We start from the raw sequence: 20,920 nt of genomic DNA, 5'->3' as shown, positions 1-20,920 counted from the left end.
TTGGTTTATCACAGGTTATTGAATATAGTTCCTTGTACTATATGGTAGGACCTTGCTGTTTATCCATCCTATGCAGACTTCACTTCTTAGCTGGAGTCTCCAGACAGCAATGGAATTTATGGCCATGAAACCTTCTACCTAGCTCCAGAAGAGGCCCTGGGGATGCAGCCTGCTTCTCTGTGGCCTAAACCCTAGTCAGATGACAAACAAGTCAACAAGTGAAAAAGGTCAGAAAGTGCTGTAGGGAGAGAGGGGCTACTTTAAACACAGTGATCAGGGAGGGCCTCCCTGAGATGTTTGAGCTGAGACCTGAGCATCTGAGCATGTCTGTGTCAGAAGTTTCCAGAGATTCCAAAAAGACACTGCCCTTGCACACCCAGCAGCACCATGGCTCCCTTGGGGGAGGTGGGCAGTGTGAAAGGAAGGGCTCCAGTGGACAGCACAGAGTGGGCCAGAATCTGTCTCCTTACCCTCATTGGCAGGCTGTGTGACACTGGCCATCTCTGTTTCTTCCCCCTGTCTGATGCCCCCAAGTGTCCCCACCTCGCACACTGCACTGGGAGGAACCACGGGTTTATGAAAATAGATGGATACACTCCAGAGGGAGGTGCACTCGGGATGGTCCTTTCTGGCAGCACCACGCACAGATGTGGCACTGGACACACAGAAGTTCACTGGACTGGATGCCAGGAGTCGGGTCTACTCCAGGGACAGGAGAGTTGTGTGGAAGGTGTGTGTCTTGCCACAGGGGTGGTGAAATCCCATTTCTGGAGAGTGTGCATGAATACACCTCCTTACCATCCCTCTCTCCCCCGCCCTTTCCCTCCACCCTCCACGCCCCCCTCCTTTGCTCTCTCCCTCTCCCAGCCTGTTTCCTTGCCTTTCTCGCCTCCTCCCCCTTCACCTCCCTCCCGCACCATTTCTTTTTCCATTCTGCCTCCCTCTCCTCCTAATTCCCCCCTTCCCTTTCTTTCCCTCCCTCTCCTCCTCTTTGTTCCCCCTCTCCTCTGCTCTGCTCCCCAACTCTCCTCTTCCTCCCTGCTCTCTCCCTATCTCCCCCTCCCTTTCCCCTCACTTCTCCTCTTACCTTCCCGCCTCCCCTCCTCTCACGCCCGCCCCCCCTCCAATCCTCTAGCTTCCTCTCTTTTCTCCTCACCTCCCCTGACTCCCTAATCACCTCTCTCTCACTCACCAACTTTCTTTCCATCTTCTCTCTCTCCCTCACCTCCTCTCTTTCCTCCTCTTACTCCTTTAGCATCTCTCACTCTCTCTTTTTTTCCAGTCCTCTTGTTCCCTTTCCTTTCTTCCTCTCCTCCGATCTCCTCCACCTCTATCTCTCCTTCTTCATCTCTTCTCTGACCCTGTCATCCCCAATCTCACGTTCCTCATGGCCTTTCTCCTCACCTTCTCTCCTCACACTCCCATCACCACCCCTCCTGCCTGCCACCACCTTTCTTCCGTCCTTCACATGCCCTCCTGCCTCCACCCACTTCTACTCACCTCCCAACTTTGCCCCTTCCTTCCTCCACCCTCGCCCCTCCCCTCCTCGTCCACCTGGCCCCGCCCCGCCCCAAGCCTAGGCCACGCCCCCCAGGGTCACGGAGTCGACGGACGCCGTAGCGCCCCCTCCAGTCACGTGGTCACGTGACGCGCTCCAACATGGCGGCGCCGTGGGGCCGCGGCGTCGCTTCCTGACTGGGCGGCGCGGACGGACGCGGCTGGTGCCGGCGTGGACGCCGGGCCCTCAGCTTCGCTCGCCCGCCTGTTAGCGCCATCCGCCCGCGGGGCTTTTAGCCCCCGCTGGGCCGGGGCCATGCAGGAGAGCCAGACCAAGAGCATGTTCGTGTCCCGGGCCCTGGAGAAGATCCTAGCCGACAAGGAGGTGAAGCGGCCCCAGCACTCCCAGCTGCGCAGGGCCTGCCAGGTGGCGCTCGGTGGGTGAGCCGCCCCGGCCCGGCCCCGCGCCGGCCTCCCCACGCCTGCTGTTACCCCACGGGGCCTCAGCCCGGCCTCCTGGGCGCCACTTCCCCACGACCCCGAGTCCCACCCTCCCGCCCTCCTTATTATACCGCGGGAGAAACTGATGCCCTGCCAGCTTGGGACTGGCCCAAGGTCACCTAGCAAGTTGGTGACAGCCAGGGCTGGCTCTCCAGCCTCCCAGCCCAGGGCTCTTGCCACGGCCCCTTGCCGTCCTATTTCCTGGTTCCTTCTCTCGTCACCTTCAGAAGCAGCAGCCCTTGCTCTGAGTTTTTTCTTTACCTGGGTTCTGCTGGTTGGAGTTACCCCATGTGAGCAGAGCTGCCCAACTGGTTTAGGGAAACTCCTGAGGCCTGCTTTGGAAGTGCCCAACTGGTGTATGTTTTCCTTTCATTTGGGGATCGCCCATAACTCCCTCCAGGAGGGAATGTAGAGGGTTATCCTGCACCTTCAGGTATTGTAGTGTTAAAGAGATCTGCTCTTTCCTTGCGGTCCACTCAAATAGAGGGTCTGTGAGGGCAGAGACACTTGTTTGTTTTATTCACCGCTGGATCCCCTGCATCTGCAACAGGGCCTAACACGCAGTAGATGCTGACTGAATGGACCCACAGATGATTGAAAGAGGGGAGAAGTCTGATTCATCTCTAGTTAAAACCTTGGTAGTTGATTCCATCATCAACATCCTATCTTTTAGTTTGTCACTCAACAAATATTTATGAAATGCCCACTGGGTGGCAAGCACTGAGGATACAATGGGGAATGAGACAGACAAGGTATTTGCCCTTACAGAGCTACTCTAATAGGGGAGGCAGGATAAGTAAATTTTAAAATGAATGAGACATTTTTTTGAATGCTAATAAGTACTTTAGTAAAAGCAGTTTTAAAAAAATTATTTATTTTGTTTATTTATTTTTGGCTGTGTTGGGTTTTCCTTTCTGCGCACGGGCTTTCTCTAATTGCAGCGAGCGGGGGCTACTCTTCGTTGCGGTGCGCAGGCTTCTCATTGTGGTGGCTTCTCGTTGTGGAGCACGGGCTCTAGGCTTGCAGGCTTCAGTAGTTGTGGCATGCGGGCTCAGTAGTTGTGGCTGGCGGGCTCTAGAGCGCAGGCTCAGTAGTTGTGACACACGGGCTTAGTTGCTCTGCGGCATGTGGGATCTTCCCAGACCAGGGCTCGAACCCGTGTCCCCTTCATTGGCAGGTGGATTCTTAACCACTGCGCCACCAGGGGAGCCCTAAAAGTAATTTTTTCATAATTACCTTACTTCTGTAAAATTTTTTGTAAAAGTAGATGTGATAAAAAGGGCCTGAGGACTGCTTTCCATAGGGTGGTCAAGAAAGTAATCCTTTTTGAGGAGGTGACATTTGAGCCGAGTACTGAAAGGCAGGAAGTATTCACCACGTGGAATTTCAGGAGAAGAGAGTTCTAGGCCGTGAGGATCAATACATTTGACCAGAGTTGGCATCAAGTTAATTCATCACCCCAATGCCTTTGGTTTGGTATCTGTAAAAAGACCTGTTTTCCCTAACAAGTGACCACGTAAATGGAAAGTTTGCTTTTCTGTCACAGAGTTTGAGGTTACCATCACCTTTCTCCTTTCATTTGGTGCAGGGTACTCTGGGAGTCTTCTCTTGGGGCCTAGGAATGGGTTTGTGAACTTTGCATTTATTTCTCTGGGAAGAAGGCGGTGCCTCTCATCAGCTTCTCAGAAGGATCTGAGACTCCCTCAAGGATCAAGAACTATTGATACAAAGGTGGTTGTTGCTGAGAAAATCTGGAAACATACTAGTCCTGTGAAACTCAGGATCAATTAGAGGAATTTACTGAGACTTAGATTTGTAAAGCTTTTTTATTCAGGAAACCAAGGCTAACTGTTGGATATTGTTTTATCAGGAATGCAGGATAAGCACTACAAAGCAGTAGTTAGGCAAAAGCCTGGTACTTACAACTCTGCTTGGAAATCTGCCTGCATTCTATCCTCTCAGTGTTACTTTAAGTGAATTGTTGCAGAAGTTTCAAAATAGTTATTTGGCAGAGAAGTTTTCATTCCCCCTTCAGAACACTTAACATCAGATTTTCAGCAAATTGTATATCACTTTGTTGGAACGTACGTATAAAATCGTCACATGGATCATAGAGGGCCTTAACATTGAGAGCTTTTTATATATTTTTGGATCATGCCTTGTTGAGAAATTCAGATTTTTCCAACCCAAATTGTGGAATGCACATTCAGGGTTTTGGTAGTGAATTGTAAGAAATAGCCTATACTGAAAATATAAATTCTCCGTTAAAAATATTTTTCTTGTCAAACAATATAGACGAGTTAAATAAAATATCCCATATGATGTTATTTAAGAAAAAGAAATAGCCGATAAAGGAAGTAATGTGACCACAGGTTAATTGAATAGCAAACTGTCATGGTGGCTCATCATCATCAAATTGAGTAATTATTACAAGGGAACCTATGTAAAGAGTTAGACTGGCCATCTTTTTTTTTTTTTTAAGACAGTGCTTGTGTGTCATTGCTGTTAAATAAAAATGACTGCAGAAGAAAGCGTATAGCAAAGTATCTGGTGATATTTCACTCTGCATCTCAAGGCCCAGTTTTGTGTCCAGTAAAAGTAGCTGAAACAAGCCTGTGTACGAAGCATTGCAATGTGGCGAGTATTTTAGAGATTGCCGTGTATAGATTATTACTCACTTTGATAAGAGGAGCTGTAAGTGACTGCTCAAAGTTGAAATGTTTGAACGATAGGAGCACTTCCAGCAAACAGCTTCTGTGACCTTCCACCAGTTGTAGCATATTAGAGGGAGGGGATCACGGATGCAGGGGCTGTGTGGTGTAGGGATTTGGAGTGTGTTCTGTGGACTCAAGACTGCCCGGGTTCAGATCCCTTGCCTTCTACTTGCTATCTTTGTGACCTTGGACAGATCTTATAGTTTCCTGATGGGGTTATTATAAAGATAAAGTTAGGGGGCTTCCCTGGTGACACGGTCGCTAAGAATCTGCCTGCCAATGCAGGGGACACGGGTTCGAGCCCTGGTCTGGGAAGATCCCACATGCCGCAGAGCAACTAAGCCCGTGAGCCACAGCTACTGAAGCCCGTGCGCCTAGAGCCTGTGCTCCGCAACAAGAGAAGCCACCGCAATGAGAAGCCCGCTCACCGCAATAAAGAGTAGCCCCTGCTCGCTGCAACTACAGAAAGCTTGCGCACAGCAATGAATAAATAAATAAAACAAATAAATTTATTTTTAAAAAAAGATAGTTGGCGTGTGCAAAAAACTTGACATGTAGTAGGTGCTCTGTAAAGGCTTGCTCTGTTATTTATTATTTTAAGCTGTGAGAAACCACAAGACACTCTAAGCACCCTGGCTTGATGTTAACTTAGGTTGGTTCCTCGTTCAAGAATGACTTATTGCTCTATTTGGTTTGTAGATGCAATAAATAGGAATGTAATTACACGAGTGAAAGGCTGTGTTTATTAGAGTGTTAACTTGCTAAGCTCAAAGAAGACAAGGGTTGTTCCTTGTGAAAACAGTGATGATCAGGATGGAATAGGTTTGGAGTAATCTCCGGGATTCATCTTCACTAAATGCCAAATGCATAGGTAGGGTCTGCCCGATTAGAGGATCATGGCCTTCCAGCCTTTATTGAGAAATCAAAAGAGCCTGTGAAAGTATTCATCACCCCAAGGACATTGTTGCTCTTTACTTTCTTAATGAAGTTTTTATATATATTAATAGTCTTGAACCTTTCAGCCCTCCAGTTGGGGTACATAATTACATTTTTAAACCTCCCTTTCACAGAGGTTTTATTTAAGAGCCATTCTCTCACATGGTCTCTTTAAATTATATTTCTGTCCTTAAACTCTATCAAGTTTAGAGACTTGAGAAAATAAGCTGAGTGGTTTCGAATGGTGTGGAAAAATCTGGAAATCTCGAAAACTTTAACTGAATTGTTTTCACAGTAGTCTTCATATATGGTAGGAGATTCGGTATCTTATTTAATAATTTAATACCCACAAAGTGCCAAGTAGGGGCTGAGTGCTCTGTAATTGCCAGTTGTCATTAAACATACCTATGCTTTTCATATGAAATTGAGTGACTTTAATTTTTAGAGCAGTTTTAGGTTCACAGCAAAATTGCCTGGGAGGTGCAGAGACTTCGCATATTCCCCTCCCTGCCCGCCCTCGTGCATGGTCTCCGCATTACCAACATCCCTCACCAGAGTGGGGCGATTATATAGTGACGATCCTAACTCTGACGCATCATTATCACCCAATTGAGTGAGTGACTTTTTTTTTTTATAAATTTATTTATTTTATTTATTTATCTTTGGCTGCATTGGGTCTTCGTTGCTGTGTGCGGGCTTTCTCTAGTTGTGGCGAGCGGGGGCTACTCTTCCTTGCGGTGCATGGGCTTTGCGTTGCAGCGGCTTCTCTTGTTGCGGAGCACGGGCTCCAGGCGTACAGGTTTCAGTAGTTGTGGCTCGTGGGCTTTAGAGCGTAGGCTCAGTAGTTGTGGCCCACGGGCATAGTTGCTCCGCAGCATGTGGGATCTTCCTGGACCAGCACTCGAACCCGTGTCCCCTGCATTAGCAGGTGGATTCTTAACCACTGCGCCACCAGGGAAGCCCGAGTGAGTGACTTTTTTAAATCACATGTTATATAATAGCTATATGATATCACCCATGTACTAAGCACTTCTGTGTTTCAGGCACCGTGCCATACGCTTCACATGCAGTTTAGTTCTTACTATTATTATCCTCATCAAAGGCCTTAAGAGCTTGGCTGACGTGACTTAACCAGAAGCAGTGGAACCAGGCTGTGAACACTGGCAGTCTGGCTCCAGAGCCCAAGATCTTAACTATTACTACCATTGCTCCTCCATACAAAAGTTCTTATGTTGTATAAAATACTCATTGGAGTCTTAAACAATCATTATATTGGCAGTGAAGTTTCTATGCAGTGAACTTTTGGTGATGTTTCAGTAAGTAGAGCATTCAATAAGTAAAGAGACCGTATTTTTTGTAGTTGAATTTTGAGATGTAGTATTTGAAAGCCTCTAATCAAAAAGATCACAGCTTTTTCTCTGCAGCTTTTTACTGCTTATGTCTTTGGTTTAATTTACGGACTAACAGGAAGAAAGAAATGAAGTTAAAGAGCTGGTTTCCCATGAGTTTCATTTGAGGTATTATATCTTGCTGATTTATGACCTCTCTCTACATCAGCAGTAAACTCTTCTATTCATTCTGGAGTTGTGACGTGTGATTGATGTCCGTCTTTGGGTACGGCAGGCAAAGGGAAACCAAAGCTCAGAGGGCAACTTGCCTACATCTGCACATCCAGGTGGGCAACAACTACAACGGGTAGCTGACATATAAATCATAAAATCCACTTTTAGATTTGCTACTCTGTTTAATATACGGGATTTAGAGACATGTGGGTCATTGGTGATCTTAGCTTGAGCTGTTTTGGTGGCACGCTGAAGGTGAAAACCAGTCTGGAGTGGGTTGAGGTGTGAGTGGGAGGTGAGGAAATAGACCGTGAGCGCACGCAACTCTTTCCCAAGGTTTGGCTATGCTGTGAAGGGGAGGAGGGAGATGTGGCTCATGGGGGTTCTTTGGTTTTTTCTTTTTCTTTTTTTAAAGGTAGAAAAGACTCAAACTTGTTTAAATGTCATTAGGATGAAGCCAATTAAGGGAGTATATTCATAAATTTTAGTTGCATGTTAATATACAAAAAACATTCAGCATTCACATGTCCGTATAATATATGGTAAATGGCTTTTTCCTGCATACGATGTTGTTGTTCTTCTAACTTTGATGTGTTTGAAATAACTGTTCTCATTATTAGGAGGAATGTAAGTGCAAAATTTGAAAAATACCAAAAATATCCCTAAATTGTCATAAAGTAAGGCTTTCAATTGGAACACAAAATAAAACCTTTAATGTTAGCAAAGTCGGGTGTTTTGATTAGACATCTTGTTTATATGTGCTGTAGATTATAAAAATTTTGAGAAATAATAGGACTTGGGACCCTGACATTACTTTTTGTTGAAAAGCTTTATAGTGATTCTGCAGGAGGAGGTTCTCTGTCTAGAAGCAGCACTAAAAATTGAATTTTGATTATTGAAAAGCATTTATTTGTTGGATTGGCAGAAAATTCATTGGGAGCTGTGTTTGAAACTTTGCTTATTGATTGGTCTTGTGATCCTGGACTAATCATTTAGCTTCTCGGAGCCTTGGTTTCCTGGGATGAGAAAGGTGATAATGCCTGTGTCACAGGATTGTTGTAAAGGTTATATGAACTAACGCAATAAATAACTGACACCGTATCTGGCACCTAACAAATGACCTACTAAAATTCAGAGGCATTGGTGTTACCATATTTAAGGGAGAAGGAACTGAATACTTGTTCTTCCTGCCTCCCTTATTGGTTGGTTTATGGACATCTTTGCTGGTCTCTGACATTTCGACACTGGTGAGGCAAGTGGTTGGAAAAATTTAGAGCTCTGTCCTGTACTTGTAAATCTCAGGGGAAACCGTAAGCAGTGCTGGGGAAAACAGTGAGACCATTCTTTATGGAAAAGAGCAAACTTGTGAAAACGTGTGCTTAATCAGCAAGTACATGGAGTCTCCTATATAAATAGCTCAGAACTGTATTGAGTTCTTTTTCACCAGGCTGAGGGGGCCTGCCTGGAAAATACTTGACTTTCTTTCCAGCAAGGTTATCTTAGAAAATCCTTAACTGTTTGCGAATTCATTCCTGGAGTCTTCCTATAAGAAGCTTCTTTGGGTTTACCGTCTTGGTTGTAAATGAGTCTTTTAGCTTTTTTATTAGGTATTTCATTAGGTTTTATAGACTTGTGGGGAGAACAGCCTTCTTGTGCTAGGACCTAGAATTCTTAAATTTTCCCTCTGTCCTAAGGAGTAGTCAGTGCATACTTGTTCTCTATGTAGTCCTTCTGACTAAACCAGGGTGACATTCATTCAGAAGATATTTACTTGGGTGTCATACCAGGTGTCATGATGCAAGGAAAACAAAACAAACAAAGACCCTGTTCTCATGATGTTTGCAGTTAATGGGGAAGAAGGGGACTGTTCAGATGATCATGTCCTCTGAGTCATATTAATAACCTGACAACTCCTATGAAGGAGAGGAACCTGGTCCCACAAGGGGAGTGGACAAAGGGATGAAGGAAAACTTCCCTGAGGAAGTCTTGAGAGCTGAATGATAAATAAAAATTAAATAGGTTAGGGTGAGAGGCATTATGGCAGCAGGAGGGGGAACAGCATATGCAAACGCCCTGTGTCAGAGAGGAATATGACGGTTAAGGAAACTAAAAGATACAACAGCCTGTGAATCTGTAGTTACCTCAAAATTTTTAAAAAGCTTTAATAATAATTTTTTTAAAAGAAACTAAAAGAGGCCACTGTGTGGTTGCAGCATGGCAAATGAAGGGGGAGAGGTTTTGGGGATAAGGTGGGAGAGGTAGTCCAGGGTCCTACCATGCAAGACCTTGGAGGTTATGTTGAGGAGTTTGATTTTTAGACCAAAAGCAGTGAGATAACACTGCAGAGTTCTCAACAGGGAAGAAGGTGATGGGATAAACAGGTTTGTATTTTGGAAAGATCACTTTAGCCATTATGTTCAGAACATCTTCGAGGAAAACCAGAGGGACTGCCCAGGGACCAGTGAGAAGGCAGTTACCGTCATCCAAGGGAGAGATGCTGGTGGCCTGGACTTAAGTAGTGACAGTAGTAACAGAGTAAAGTGAATGTATCCCCACTTGTTTAGAAGGTAAAACTAAGAAAACCTGGTGATGGATTGGGTAAGAACACGAGAAAGTGGATCAGTAAAGCTGACTCTTAAGTTTCTGACTCACGCAACTGGATGGATAGTGGTGCAGTTCTTTTAGATGGGGGTGGGAAGACCATCTAGGGAGAGGTGGGTGGAGGAGCTTGATCTGAGTTGGGACTTGGATGTGTTGAGTTTCACCTGCCTTTGAGCATCCAGTTGGACAGGTGGAATAGGAAGTGGATGGATGTACGAGCCTTGTGTTCATAAGGCAGGCCGGCACCGGAAATCGAGATTTGGGGGTCATCCGAGCCCAGGTGGGAATTGAAGATGCAGTTGAGGCTGCGAAGGCCTGTGGGGGAGAGTGTACAGAAAAGGAGAGGCAGGAGAGCCTGGGCCCGAGGAACCCTGGCCTACCTGGCTGGGCAGAGGAGGCTGAGTCTACCAAGGAAATGGAGAAGAGATGGGACAAGAAGCAGAGGGCAGATGAAAACGGGTGCTTATGAAGCCGGAAGTCGAGAAAATTTCCGAGAAAGTTTCAAGGAGGGGGAGGTCAGTCAGGTCAAATGCTGCAAGGAGGTCAGGTCAGATGGCAACTGGAAAATTGCCCATCAGATTTAGAGACATGCGGGTCATGGGTGACCTTAGCTTGAGCTGTTTTGCTGATGCAGTGAAGGTGAAAACCAGACTGGAATGGGTTGGGGCACGCATGGGAGGTGAGGAAACAGACACAGCTCTTTCCAGGGCTTTGCCTGGGGTGTGAAGGAGAGGATGGAGATGTGGATCGTGGGAGTTTTGGGTTTTATATTTTTCTTTGTTTAAAGGTAGAAGAGGCTTGAACTTGTTTAAATGTCATTGGGAAGGGAGCCAGTTAAGGGAGAGGTTAAATAATGCAAGAAAGAGAAAGGACAGTTTATTCATTCAGCAAATACTGAGTGCCTGCTCTGTGTCTAGGAATTCCTAGATAATGGGGATTCAGCAGTGAACAAAACAGACAGAAGTCTCTGTTATCACAGAGTTTATATTCTACTGGGGAAGATGGAGAATAAGTGAACTGATACAAAGTATGTCAAGGGTGATAAATACTGTGATGAAAAACTAGGAAAAATCGGTGTAAAGTGAAAAAATAAAGCAGGTAAGGTGGTCCAGAATCACAAGGAGGGCAGTTTTAGGTGGAGAGGGAAGGCCTCTCTGAAGAGGTGACATTTGAACAGCCATCTGAAGGAAGGGAAGAGTGAGTCTTGTGGATATCTGGGGGAGAGAGGGCATTCCAGGTGGCAGGAAGAGTAAGTGCAAAGGCCCTGAACAGGACAGGCAACAAGTAAGCTGGGGGCGGGGTGGTAGGAGGTGAGATCAGAGGGATAGCAGGGGGCCAGATGTTTTAGAGGCTTGGAGGCCAAGTTCAAGATTGTGAGTTTTTACTCTGTGAGATGAGAAGCCAGTGGCATTTTGTGCAAAGGAGCAGATGTTAATCAGATTTACGTTATGATGGTTATGGATAATCTATTTTGAGCAGATGTAATCTGATTTACATTTTAAGGGAATCCCTCTGGCTGCTGTGTAGACAAAGATGTGGGCCGGGAGGAAGGGTGAGAGCTGAAGCTGTGAGACCACTTAAGAAAGAGGCTCTTAGTCTAGGTGGGAGATGATGGTGGCTTGGTCTGGGGTAATGGGGATGGTCCAGCATATGAGAAGTGATCAGATTCTAGGTAGTTCCTCAGGAGGCAGTAGGGATGGGAGACTGCAGAGTTGGAGGGGCTTGACACTGTTTTCTAGCAGGAGAGAGTGCAGGCTGGGTACAGAAGTAGGTGAGTTTGTAGATTGGCCAACAGGAAGTTGAGGGAGTCTCCTCGTGTTGGCTTCTAATTTCTGCATGAAATAGGCTGCTCCATCGGTTGTGAGTAAAGATGAATGGTGATGACTAGGAGGGAGAGATGGGGTATTTGAAGAGAGTAGAGAAATGTGCAGTAGTCTTTGTGGAGAGTTGGAGGTGGTGAGCTTAACTGGCAGTATTTAGGGTTCCATTGTGGTTGGTGATTAGGGCCTTTATAGACCTACCAACTTGCCCTGTAGTCAGAGGTCTAGTCGTTAGGTGGAGACAGGTCAGAGGAGAGGGTCATATAATCTAAGTTTGGGATTTTGCCAGAAGTTAAGACTAAAAGTCAGAGAGAGTCAAGCCTATTGTTTGGCTGTCATTCAGATAACAATCCTGTAATGGGACCATCCTGGAAAATGAAAAGAGGGGAAAGCTGACAAGTTCTTGGCCTTGTCAGGTCTGACAGGCCAAAGAAGGGTCCTACTGGGAGCAGTTAGTGGGTCATCTGGAAGGAAAGGAGGTTGTGGGCGGAGAACAGGCAGCAGCTAGAAGTAGCACAGTTCCAAACAGGGACAAGATTCAGAGTATGGCCAGCCACGCCAGGCTGACTTGGGGTGGAGGAGGAACTGAGGGTAGTGTTGGTTTGCATAGTAGAGAGGGGTATGCAGATCAGATGTGTGAGGGGAGGTGAAGGTTCCACGGGATGTCGTGGGGCTTTGGGGGGTTGACCGGGATGGCGTTGTTGAGCTTGGTCGTGGTCATTGTTGGACTTAGCTTGGGAGTGGAGCAGAGAATGTGAGCTGGTGCCAAAGTCATTGATGAATGGGGAGGTGTGACCCGAGGTTCCTAACTGACAGCGATGGCCAGGAAGGATTTCCCAGGAAGACAGCATGGCTTTTCAGGTGCAGCTGCCCCACCCGACTCAGGTCTGGCTCCTTTCCAGCCTGCTTATTTATTGCTGCTAATTGCCCAGTTGGCTGTTGGGAGAGCAGTGCATGTTAAAAGGCAGGGCAATAAACTGGAGCAAGTGTGCCCACTGCTCCTCCCTCACCCATCCTCCTCCTCTTTGGCTCTGGAGCAGACAGCCTGGGTGTGAATCCTGTAGTGGCACTTCCTACTGTGACTGTGGGCAGGTGACTTCACCTCTCTGTGTCCAGATTCCTCACTGTATATGGTTAGGAGATGAGTCTCTTGTCTTCCTGAGTTGTAAGGAGGACCAAATGGGCACCTGCCCCTAGCGAATGTCAGCAGTTATTATGATGATTTGTGTTCCACTGATTTTCTTCTTTCCCTTGGCTTTCCGTCATTCCACCGATGGCGCTAGAGATTTTATACTATTACTGACTCCTGTTTTAAGATAAGAGCAACAGAACGGACATTTATTGACCACCTGTGTATGCCTGACACTGCCTTAGCCATCAATACTTTGGGTTTGTTAAAAGAATTACCTACACCCAACTGCCTAGTTACAGTCTCTGGAGCATATGGGGCTGCTTTTTATCATCCTCATTTTTTTTAGAGTAAGACATCAAGATTCAGGGAGGTTTAATAACCTACCTGGCATCATTCAGCTAATAGATGTCCATTTTCTTTCGGAACTTCCAACCCATTTCTTGTCTTTCACCACACCAGGCTATGTCAAGTGTTCTGTGGGACCCCATGCCACACACCTTTTCCCTGTTTGTTTTTTTTTTCCTTGCCTCTTTTTTTTTTTTTTTTTTGGCCACGCTGCATGCAGCATGTGGGATATGGGATCATAATTCCCTAACCAGGGATCGAGCCTGTGCCCCCCGCAGTGGAAGCACGGAGTCTCAACCACTGGACTGCCAGGGAAGTCCCCTGCCTCTTTTCAATGGAAAAAAATATTGTATTATCCAAATATATCTAGAAGCCACCTGTTGGGTCAGACTATATGGAACTACTACCCTCAAGCCGTTTCCAGCTTTCCTGTGGCTCATGCTCATCCGTCTCTGCCCCTGCCCTGGCCCCAGCCCCCACTAACGCTTGCCTGGGTTATTAGCAGCAGCCTCTTGATTGGCTTCCCTGCTTCTGTGCTGTCCACCCTCCTCTTTATACTCAAAACTGCAGCCAGAGGGATCTGTCCAAACATAGGTCCGCTCAGGCCCCTCCTCCACTGCCCTCCAGGGGCTTCTCCTTATCTGGACCCCTACTGGGCCTTGTGGAGAGGATTTTTCAAATTTTTTTTCTTTAACAAAGAATGTTCTAGAGAGTGCAACAATTCCTCATACTTGTGGGAATACTTAAGTATAGATTAAGAAGACTAAAGGAAATCTGTGATCACGTGTTTTGTGAAGATCGCAGTTTCTTGGTCTTCTGCAGTAGGTACTGCTCACTGTGGAGGGCTATGCCCTGCCCTGCTCAAGTCACACTGGCCCTTGTTCATTCCCATCGGAAAACCAGGGTGCACCTTCCTGTGGTCCTGTCCCATCAGGCCAGAAAAAGAGGTGGGGGGATTCCAGAGCCTGGGTTGTAAATAGGCTCCCCGAGGCTGGATGAGGGATGTTCGTACTACAGAGCAGTACGAACATCACAGCGTTCACGCTTTGAATTAATGATGCAAAACGAGTGTTTATATTGTTTCGCACTTATAGGTTGCGGAGTAATTCGACATGCTTATTTGAGAGCCAAGTTACCCAAGAGGTTACGAACACAGGCTTGGGAGCCTAATTTTCTGGGTTCAAGTCGCAGCTCCACCTCTCACTGACTTGTAACCTTTCTGGATCTTGTCTCTTCATCTGTAAGATATAGCAGAGTTTGGCCTCGAACCCTGGTCCTCTGGCTCCTTAGTTGCTCTTTATTCTTTGGCAACGTTTTGCTTGTATAAAACGGGGATGTTTTGTTTTCCTTGTGCTGGTCATAGTCCTTTACGCCCTGCAGTTAGTTTTCCGCTGCCAGTGAATTTCTTTCTCCTTGATTCTTCCCTCTCCCTTAAGACAAAGGTTGCAAACTGGTGGTGTAAGTTCAGGGCAGCCTGCAAACAAGTTTCATTTGAGCATAATTTTTTTTTTTTTGGCCATGCCTCGCGGCTTGCAGGATCTTAGTTCCCTGGCCAGGAATGGAACCAGCACCCCCTGCAGTGGAAGTGTGGTGTCTTAACCACTGGATTGCCAGGGAAGTCCCTGAGCATAACTTTTTTAAACAGTTGAAATTACTTCCAATTACAGTTGGAGTTTTCACTTAAAATCCAGATTTTGACTTCTGGAAAAATCAGAACAACGGGCATCTCTGGGCTCAATCGGCTGGGACTGAGACTCTGCTGCGCTCCATGCCCTGTTGGGTGGGGAGGGGGTCCTCCCTGCCCCTGATGTCTTACACCCACCTGTGTCTCTCCAGGAGGTTTCCTGCCTGGCCTCCATAGGTCTTTGATTTGATTACCCTTAGTGCCTCAGTGAGTAAGTAGCAATCCTGGTGATTGATTTGTCAACTGGTGGGTTGACACCAGTGGCATTCTAGAACAGACTATTTTAGAGCTCAGAGGTCAGCACAGACTCTAACAAATGCCTAATTGCTTCAGATACACTTAACAGCTAAACTTAACTCTAATAAGGTAACCATGACTGGAAGGAACCCTTGCATTTGAGTTCCGGCATCAGTGCCCCTCTGACACGTCACACGGTGACAGACAATATTACCACCAAGCAGAGTCTTGACATTATGCATGTTGATTTCTGCAAGCTGAAAGCTTGGCCACCAGCCTCCTGGGCTGGATTTCCCGGGCCACTCCCACAGCCTGGGGCCTCAGCTAGAGGAGGCCAGAGCTACTTCCTGAGTGGATTCTTGTCCCAGAGGAGCAGGAACCATGCCACAGAGCTCTCTTTAGCAGAACCTGTGTGTCACAGGCCTTGTGGTCCATGAGCGAAATGTTTGATATTAGTCATCTGGTGTTCCTCTTCTGTTTTCTTATGTGTGTAGTAAGAGGACATTGAAAGAGTGGCTTGAAGGTTAAAATTGCCACCTCTAGTGAGTCCAGTTACTCGGTTTTCACTTCCTAAAGGTCAGTCTAGAATAGAGTTGTCCAGGAAAAGGAAACTTGTCACTTCCAGAACTGTGTTCTGGGGTTGCTACGATAACTAATGCCATATCCAAACCACTGGCTCTCAAGAGATTGTGTGAAGAAGGCTGGCCTTTTGGAGGTTATCTGAATACATGGCATTCAGGTAGACATGTTTCACTGGCCTGCTTTGATAATACCGCGAGCCTGCCAAGCCTGACACGTAGGAATGCATTCGACTAAGTGGCTGTGGGGGAGTCCGGCGTGTTTAGATATAGGATGTTCTTGTCTCAATGGCACAAAATCTTGGTCTCCTGGAAATAAGATGATCTCTCTTTGAGACTGACTTCTGAGTGTTGGCACTATTCCATAACCGTAACCATGTAGTTGTTGTACCCTCCATGGTAAAGGTTTATAAATTAACTTTAATTCATAAAAATTATATATGACTTAGCACAATATAAATGTACTTAATGCCACCGAACTGTACACTTAAAAATAGTTAATGTGGTAAATTTTGTGTTACACATATTTACCACAATTTTTTTAAGTGCTAAAGAAAAAGTATGTATACTTACAGAAAATGTGGGAAAGAGAAAAAGATCATCATCCCCCTACTTAGATAGCTTTCAGTATTTTGTTATATTTGTTTTTTTTAATATACATATTGCATGCTCCTAACATGCCTTTCTTTCTTTCCCACCAGATGAAATTAAAGCAGAAATAGAAAAGCAAAGGTAAGCCTGGGCATGTTCTCCTTGCTGAAGTGCAGTATGAAGGGAGTAGTAGGTGGTGGCCGTGGGAACCCCTTTCTCTGCATGTTTTCCCATATTTCTGATCCTCAGGTGGCACACACTCTCCTAGCACAGCGCTGGGCACGTGGCAAGACTTTGTATGTGTTTGAACTGATACCGAGTTAACAGGTTACTGGCTCAACAACTGCATATTTGGAGGAAAGGATAAGGAAGGTCAAGTTAATGCTGTTGTACCTTCTCTTGACAGAAGAGGCAAAGCCCTTGTCTCTTGTATGTCATGCTTCCTCAGGCAGGAGGGCAGCTTGTTCTGTTAAGGGGCTGCTCCTCATCTTCATAGTAATGAAGCCAGTGAGTCCCATTTCAGAAATACAGCTCTGACGTGGCAGGTGCCAGGATTCAGTCCAGGCCGCTGTCGATACAGCTTGCTCATCAGAGACCTTGTTCTCTGCCTGTGGCCCCTTGGTGTTTTTTCCTAATGCATGTGTTTAAACTTTTCATTGTCTAGCCCCACAGATGCAGTTTGCAGGCACTTTTAATTAAATGATTGCAAGTGGGATGGGAAGTTAGAGTGGGGGGTAGGAAAAGCAAGCTCTTTTTTTTTTTTTTCATTTCCCCTCTCCGGCCCTCTCCTGCTTTTTTCCTAGGCTTGGTGCTACCGCACCACCAAAGGCAAACTTCATTGAAGCTGACAAGTATTTCCTTCCATTTGAGCTGGCTTGCCAGTCCAAGTCCCCACGGGTGGTCAGCACATCCCTCGACTGCTTGCAGGTACCATGTTTCAACTTGGTTGTATAAAGGATGTTCTCTCAAGCCACAGGTAGTCCTTTGCACAGGAGCTGTGCCCGTAACCCCCTGTTACTCAGAATGCTTCCGGAGGTGATGGAGAAAGGAGCATTTCAGCTCATTCTTTTTTTTTTTCCGGTACGTGGGCCTCTCACTGTTGTGGCCTCTCCCGTCGCGGAGCACAGGCTCCAGACGTGCAGGCTCAGCGGCCATGGCTCACGGGCCCAGCCGCTCCACGGCATGTGGGATCTTCCCAGACTGGGGCACGAACCCGTGTCCCCTGCATCGGCAGGCAGACTCTCAACCACTGCACCACTAGGGAAGCCCTTCAGCTCATTCTTTATGGAGGTCTTGTGAGGGAGGGAAGAATGAGAGGTCTGACCCCTTTACCTAAAAAAGAATTCGTTTCTCTCGAAGTATTTTGTTGATCTCTCTTATGTATGTTTTCCTAAATGAAACCTTTAGCATTGATTGGAATATTTGGTACATATGCGGGTACATAAGATATTTAATGCTACTTCTTTATTGATGGCATTAATATTCATAATGCCAAGTAGAGAAATAGATATCATCGACTCTCATTATTTGTGGTGATGGTCTATAAAGTTGCTGTGAACACGGAATTAGCAAACCCTGAAGCATTGTTCCTGGAGGGAATACAGGGCTAGGTTCCTGTGAGCCTCTCTGGTCACGTGTTCATCAGCTGATCAGTACATAACTTTATTCTTTGTGTGTTTCTGTTTAAAGACACCTTATTTAATATATATTGTTGATTTGTTAGCATTGAACTTATAGTCAACAGCACTATGACACATGCCTGAACAAAGCTGATCACACGTCATTTCTCTGTAGGGCGCATCCTACAGAGACAGCACTAGACAGCACTTAGCACTGTGCATGGGGGCCATTTTAAATGGCGAAAACACCAACGAAAAGGACACTTAGCACTGTGCATGGGGGCCATTTTAAATGGCGAAAACACCAACGGAAAGGACAAAAATGTGAAAACCATGGCAATAAATAGATCACAAGAAAGACACTGTTTACGGTATGAGAGGTGAAACAAGAAGGCAGAGCGTCTCCTTGTTTGACCTTAGCCAGGAACTTGTGCATCAAGTGATTCAAATTTTTCACTGCGCTGCAGGTGTCCGCAAGTGACCACAAAAGCGTCCCAAATATTGATTGGGGACTTACAAATTTTAGTGAGCGGGCAGTCACAAGTACAAACCTGTGAATAATGAGGATCGACTGTACTTAGGGCCATAAGTAACCTTGTTATAAGTCACTTTTTACTGGTGAAAAAGCAGCAGTGGAGAAATTAGGGTGACTTGTCCAATGACGTGCAGATAGTGAGGGACAGAAACAGGACTGCAACTTGGGCTTCTTAATTCCCAGTCCAGCATTCTTGTATTTTTCATAAGATCTACTCATGAAGCTTCCGGTTACCTCAGAAACATTTGTTTTTAACCCCAGTGGGCAACCTACAGCAATGAAAAGAGCTTGATAAATTTTAAAAAATACAGTGGAGAGAGCCACAATTTATCAGTACTTTCTAGAACAGGAATAGTGAATAGGTTCTATATTTTATTGCTTGGAAGCTGTGTTGAACAAATACCTGGAACCTCATCTGGGTTTCTTGAGAAAGTGCCATGATTGATTGGTCGCGTCTGCTGAGGAACAGGACCGCCAAGTGGCGGTGGGCATGCCACATCTTTGGCATCTCTAGTCTGATATTTACTCTATTAATTTCTCTTGTTTGATATATCTATACTTGAAAATTGGTGAGAGTTTCTTCACAGAAGCAGCTCTTCTAAATGAAAAGCCATTTTCTCATTCAGTATAATTCTGTACAGATTGTCCTATGTGGAACATGTAATGAGCCAAGCATTTTAAAGTGGCAGGCTCAGATCCTACTTCTATCCTGAAATATTTGTTGCCGTGAACATTTTCAGAGGAAATTTGGCATAATTAGCTGCTTTGTCCTCATGTTAAGGTTTAGTTTGGAAGCTGGTGCTGATAGTTAACATGATTGGTGTCCTAAACAATGCCAGTGTGTTAAGCACTCAGCCTGTGCTGGGCCCTGTGCTAAGTGCTTTATCCCCAGCATCATGTTTAATCTTCCCAACAACCACCTGAGGTTCCTGCTCTCATCCTCATTTTAGAATCAATGAAACTGAGGCTTGGAGAATAAAATGACCAGCCCTGCCAAGTTCCCCTGGCCAGGCAGTGATGGGATTGGGTGGGTGTCTAGGACTTGTTTACCCCAAGCCTGTGTTTAATCAGGGGTCCTTAAACTATGCCATGAGCCAAATCTGGCCTCCAGCCTGCTTTGGTAAATAAAGTTTTATTGGAACATAGCTGCCTTAATCTGTTCAGACTGATATAGCAGAATACCACAGACTGGGTGGCTTAAACACGGGAGATTTATTTCCTACAGTTCTGGAGGCTGGGGGGTCCAAGATAAAGTACCAGCTGATTAAGTTCCTGGTGAGCCGTCTTCCTGATTTGTAAATGGCCAAGTTCTCACTGTGTCCTCACATGGCAGACAGAGCAAGCTAGGTGTCTGGTCTCTTCTTATAGGGCATTAATCCCATCATGAGGACCCCACCCTCATGGCCTCATGTAAACTTAATCACCTCCCAAAGGCCCCACCTCCTAATACCATCATATTGAGGGTTAGGACTTCAACATAGGAATTGCGGAAACAGAAACATTCAGTCCATAACACCAGCCATGCCCTTTCGTTGATGTATTATCTATATGGCTGCTTTCCAGCTACTACAGCTGAGTTGAAGAGTTGGAACAGAGACCATGTGACTTCACAGCCTAAATATTTAGCATGTGGTCCTCTACAGAAAAAGGCTGCTGACCTCTGCTCTTAACTATTACCCTGTAGTCTGGCCTCTTTAATTAAAAATATGCTGTGTTTTCCTGGAAGTAGTCTGTTTCTGGAACTCTGTGTATGTGTGAGTATGGTTTCTGATGGAAACATCGACGTCCTGCTGTACTTCAGCGACTTGAGTGCAGTACCTGTCTTGAGGCTTTTGGCATGTGGTTCACTCTCTTTTTCAGAATGGAAGTTCTCTGTAATTTGATAGGTACACTAAGATTTCTTTGGTTAGTATACAAAATGCAAAATGTATCGTCCTTTTTATGACAGTAGAAAGTGGCTGGGTGCTCCCTGGAATACTGAATGAAAAAATTCATTTCCTCTTGGGGTTTGTCCTTGCAAACCTGTTTGACTGGCTTTTCCCAGTGTGGGTGATGTGACTTCTGCCTTGGAAATGGAGGGCCAGTGTCTAGGAGTAAAGGTTGGTTTTGGCAGGGTTGAAGCCAGCTGCAGAGGCTGTGCCCTGGGCATTTTAAGGAGTCCCTTTTTGAGCATGGAGAGATGATGGGGTAGCAAAGGTGCTTCTGGGTTTGGTTTGCTGTGAGTACAGGGCTCAGCATTCCCTCCCCCACAGGGAGAAGCCCAGAGCCTTCCCTTCTCACTTCTCCCAAGTGACAAAGATTCTCCTTATTCCTTTTCTCCAGCACCTGGTCGCCACACGCTCCCCCAAGGCCAGGACTGGAGGAAGGAGGGTTAGTTCAGGCTTGCCTAAACTAGTGAGTGATCTTCAAGTTTTTCTGGGCACATACCAACCACAGAAATTATTTTTCAGAATATTCTCTCAGAATATTCGTATTTCTTCAATTATAAGACTATATACAGGTACTACTGTTATTAAATTATGTACATTATAAACAATACAAAAACAGACCTTTTGAAAGGGTAGGACA

General features: G+C 45.8%; 1 protein-coding gene across 1 annotated transcript in view; it reads left to right on the top strand.

The window, feature by feature from the left end:
- The first annotated feature begins 1,667 nt into the window (after positions 1 to 1,667).
- The window catches only part of ARFGEF2 (ARF guanine nucleotide exchange factor 2), a 99,352-nt gene continuing 80,099 nt past the window's right edge, over positions 1,668 to 20,920 (top strand). The window contains exons 1-3 of the mRNA XM_079944288.1: positions 1,668 to 1,934; positions 16,309 to 16,339; positions 17,002 to 17,125. Coding sequence (XP_079800414.1) covers positions 1,814 to 1,934; positions 16,309 to 16,339; positions 17,002 to 17,125 — 276 coding nt within the window. The 5' untranslated portion in view covers positions 1,668 to 1,813. The remainder of the gene's footprint in view (positions 1,935 to 16,308; positions 16,340 to 17,001; positions 17,126 to 20,920) is intronic.

The sequence above is a fragment of the Stenella coeruleoalba genome, assembly GCF_951394435.1.
Source record: "Stenella coeruleoalba genome assembly, chromosome: 15".
NCBI classification, from domain to species: Eukaryota; Metazoa; Chordata; class Mammalia; order Artiodactyla; family Delphinidae; genus Stenella; species Stenella coeruleoalba.
This window is presented reverse-complemented; position numbering and strand designations above follow the sequence as displayed.